The sequence below is a fragment of the Tupaia chinensis genome, unplaced genomic scaffold, assembly GCF_000334495.1.
Source record: "Tupaia chinensis unplaced genomic scaffold, TupChi_1.0 Scaffold138665_1, whole genome shotgun sequence".
In the NCBI taxonomy this organism is placed as follows: Eukaryota; Metazoa; Chordata; class Mammalia; order Scandentia; family Tupaiidae; genus Tupaia; species Tupaia belangeri.
This window is the reverse complement of record NW_006198557.1, coordinates 1,262,450-1,266,535: the sequence shown is the minus strand read 5'-3', so window position 1 is coordinate 1,266,535 and position 4,086 is coordinate 1,262,450. Positions and strand designations below refer to the sequence as shown.

Sequence of the window (4,086 nt, the reverse complement as noted above, 5' to 3'; positions counted from 1 at the left end):
GAATAGGACAATGGGGGAGGGCTGGAGTTGTGGCCATACCCCCGGGGGGAGGTGACTTCTCACTTTCCCTCTCTCTTTCCGGCAGGCGCACACATGCTAAAAGGAAATGTTTTAAAAGAAACACCAAGTGGTAGTTTGAGATTCGCTCCAGGAAGCAACGTGTGGGGCACCAGCGCTGTCCTCCGATGGGGGCCCGATACATGACTGCCCGAGGTCTACGAGGCTCCCTCTCAAGGCCGGGGTTTATTCCTTCCATTTCAGAAGGACAGAAACATGGAGGTCATAAACAAAAGCGTCTAGTTTGAGGGGGAGCCACACATAGGAATACACGCACGCCCGTGACCAAAGTGCAGATCTATCGACACGTGCATATAGAGCCAGCAGTTGGCGTAATGGCCATGTCGCTGGACTCCCACGTAGCTGACCGCCATTCGAGTCCCAGACCCAGTGGCTTAAACTCACGCCGGGCGTGTGTGCGTGCGTGCCCAATATCCCAAGAAGAGAACGGAGGAGAAGGGATTGCGGTGTGGCCATCCCCTGGTGGGTGATTTCTCGCTTTCTGTCTCTCTGTCTCTCTCTGTCTTTCTGGCGAGCTCACGTGCCTTATAGCAAAAACCTCTCCAAAAAAAATTTTTTTTAAATAAAAAATAAAAAAATAAAGTAACTCATCTTAGTCTTGCTGTGTGTGTGTGTGTGTACACCCTCATCCTGTTGGCACTAGCTCTCTGGAGAACCCTGACTAGACGGGGTTTTCCTCTCTTTCCTTTCCCTTCTTTAACATAACACACAAGTGAGAACGGAAGCACCGGCCCTACCTGGTCTTTCTCTTCTTCATCAACCGACTCATCCGACTTTGCTCGCTCCAGCTCCTCCTCGGGTTTCCTCTTCGCAGGACTGTCACAAAGGGGGGACACTGGGGGTTAGTTCAGAGCCCTCCCCCCCCCCCCTATGACTTCCAGGCCTCCTTCCCCACCGGTCAGCTTTGGGGCGTGACTGCCTCCTTCCTCCAGGAGGGACACCGTGGCCAGGATAGGAGAGATGCTTCCCAGTGAATGTTTCTTTTTCTTTTTTAAAAAATTATTACTTTATGGGACCAGCAGGTGGCATGGTGATTAAGGTGCTGGACACTCCCACATAGCTGACCATGGTTTGAATCCTAGACCTGGTGGCTTGCTTTCTCATTTTCTCCCTCTCTCTCTCACGCGCTCTCTCTCTCTCTGTATCTCACCGGATAAATCAAAATAAAATGAATGAAAGTAAATAAATAAATCTTTTTTTTTTAAATTATTACTTTAATTTTGTTATTATTTATTTTTTAAATTCGACTAAAGAGACAGAGCGAGAGAAGGGGAAAGTAAGAAAGCAAGTCACCAGGTCCAGGACTCAAACCTCAGCTGGCCATGTGGGAGTCCAGCACTTTAACCCCCATGCCACCTGCCAGCCCCTTAATGTTTCTCTGAATGACAGGTTAAAATGCTCACCAATTTGCAAGCTCTGAGAAGTCACAGGTCTAGGCCAGTGGGTGGTGTGGAGGTTTAGGCAGCTGGATCCCAAATGACCGACTCAGTAGTTCAAGGTCCAGACCCAGGAGCTTGGAAATCATTCCAGACATACGTGTGTGTGTGTGTGTGTGTGTGTGTGTGTGTGTGTGTTTGCACGCGCGTGCCCAAAATCCCAAGAAGAGACTGGAAGAGAAGGTGCTGCGGTGTGGGCATCCCCTCTGGGGTTTCTTTTACTCCCTCTCTCTCTGGCAAGCATAAGCACCCTTATAGCAAAATTACAAAAAAAGAGAGCCACCGATCTAAGCACTGACGGCTACTAGAACCACAGAAGAGAAGGGATATCGAACACTTCCGAGGGGGGGACACACCACCACCTACAAAGTCAGACTCAAAAAACAACAGGCGGGGGCCAGCAGTTGGCGTAATGGCTATGTCGCTGGACCCCCACATAGCTGACCGGAAAGAGATTGTGAAAGTATGAACAAAGATAGTAACAACAGATGTGACAAGGAAGGCTATCCTTGAGAGTGGTTTTGATATATCATTGTTAGAACTTGGTGATCAATTGGCTGTTGGGGGTAAAGAGAAGGAAAATGTCAAAAGTTCCCAGCTTCTTGCCTAAGTAGGTAAAAATATTGTTACTAAGACTGGAAACAACACACAAAAAAAAAAAAAAAAAAAAAAACAACAGGCGAGGGGCCTGCAGATAGCACGCTGACATCGCTAGACTCCCACATGGTTGACTGCGGTTCGAGTCCTGGACCTGGTGGCTTGAAAATCACACCGAGCGTGTGCCCAAGACCCCAGGAGGAGAATGGAGGAGAAGGGATGGTGGCGTGGCCAGTCCCTCAAAGGGGGGTGACTTCTCACTTTCCCTCTCACCGTCTCTGTCTCTCTCCAGTGAGTGCATGTGTCCTATGACAAAAACCTCTAAATTAATTAATTAAGTAAGTAAAATAAAAGCGGGGCTGGCACAGGGCATGGGGATTAAGGTACTGGACTCCCACACGGTCAGCCACAGTTCAAGTCCCAAATCTGGCGGCTTGCTTTCTCACTCTCCCACACCCCTCCATCTCTCTCTGGTCAAAATTAAAAATAACAATAATGATGATGAGTAAAATTAAATACAATAATTCTTTTTTAAAAAAATAAATCAAATACAATGCAAAATCAAATAAAAGGCTGGAATCTGATCAGGCCTCTAGTTCTATCCACTCATAGGAAACAGGAGGAAAGAGGATGTGTCCAATCTAGAAACTGCTGTGCCGGCCCTGCAGCCCAGTGACTAAGGGAGGTGGATTCCACATGGCGGACCGCAGTCTGAATCCCAGCCTGGTGTACTGAGACGCACTGGGCGTGTGTTCCCAAAATCCAGATAGGACGGAAAAACGGAGGAGGGGAAAACGAGGTGACCAGGCCCCATCACAGGACTGTCCTCCTCTTCCTCTCCCTCCCTCCAGTAAACCAACGTGCCTTCTGGCAAGTGAAAAAAATAACAGCAAAGGGGGCATTATAACAGGCTATATGACACGGCTGGCGTGCCGTAGGCCATGCCACCCAGGTCCGTGTACGCATTCTATGATGTTCATACACTAGGAAAACTGCCTAAGGGGCCAGCGGGTGGAGGGGCAGTTAAGGGCATTGGACTCCCACATGGCCGACCACGGTTCAAGGCCTGGACCTGGCGGCTTGCTCTCTCACTTTCCTTCTCTCGGTCTTTCTTGTCACTTTGCCCCTCTCTGTTCAGATTAAAATAAATAAATAAATAAAGCTAGGTAAAACACTTCTTTAAAGAGGGAAACTGCCTAATGACACACTGCTCAGAATGTCTCCCGGTCATTAACTAAGTGGTGCGTGACCGTAACCCAGCTGGAGGCAGAGCCACGGGGACGGGGACGGGGACGGGACGGGGACGTAGATGAAAGGGCAGTCCTGAACCAGGAACGGCTGACACTGAGAGTGCTGGGTGTGAAGGGCTTCGCTACACCACACTCACCGATCGTGTGTAAATTTCAAGTTTCCGTGACAACAGAGACCCACAGATGGTGGAACAGCAACGTCGCTGGACTCCCATGCAGTTGATCATGGTTCGAGTCCCAGACTTGGCTGCTTGAAACTCACGCTGGGTGCGTGTGTGTGCGTGCCCAAAATCCTGAGAAGAGAATGAAGGAGGTGCATGCCCCCTATTGCAAAAAAACTCCTTTAAAAAAAAAAAAAAAAAAAGAGTAAAATTAATGAGGCCTTCAAAAATGCTATTTGTGGAGGCCAGCAGGTGGCATGGAGGTTAGGGCAGCCAATCCCACATGGCCAACTATGTGGTTCGAGGCTGCGAGTCCAGAATCCTTAGAGAATGGAGGCAAAAGGACTGCAGCACGGCCATCGCCCTTGGGGTGAGTTCTCACTCTCACAGCCTGGGCGAGCGCATGCACCCTCTAGCAAACTAAAACAAATAGGGACCAGCAGTTGGCGTAATGGCTATGTCGCTGGACTCCCATGTAGTCGACCACGGTTCGCGTCCTGGACCCAGTGGTTTAAAACTCACGCCGGGCACGTGTGCGTGCGTGCCCAAGGTCCCGAGAGGAGA

General features: G+C 49.5%; 1 protein-coding gene across 1 annotated transcript in view; it reads right to left on the bottom strand.

The window, feature by feature from the left end:
- The window catches only part of DNMT1 (DNA methyltransferase 1), a gene marked incomplete at its 5' end in the record, with an annotated part of 60,396 nt that overhangs the window by 49,807 nt on the left and 6,503 nt on the right, over positions 1-4,086 (bottom strand). The window contains 1 exon segment of the mRNA XM_027765539.1: positions 816-894. Coding sequence (XP_027621340.1) covers positions 816-894 — 79 coding nt within the window.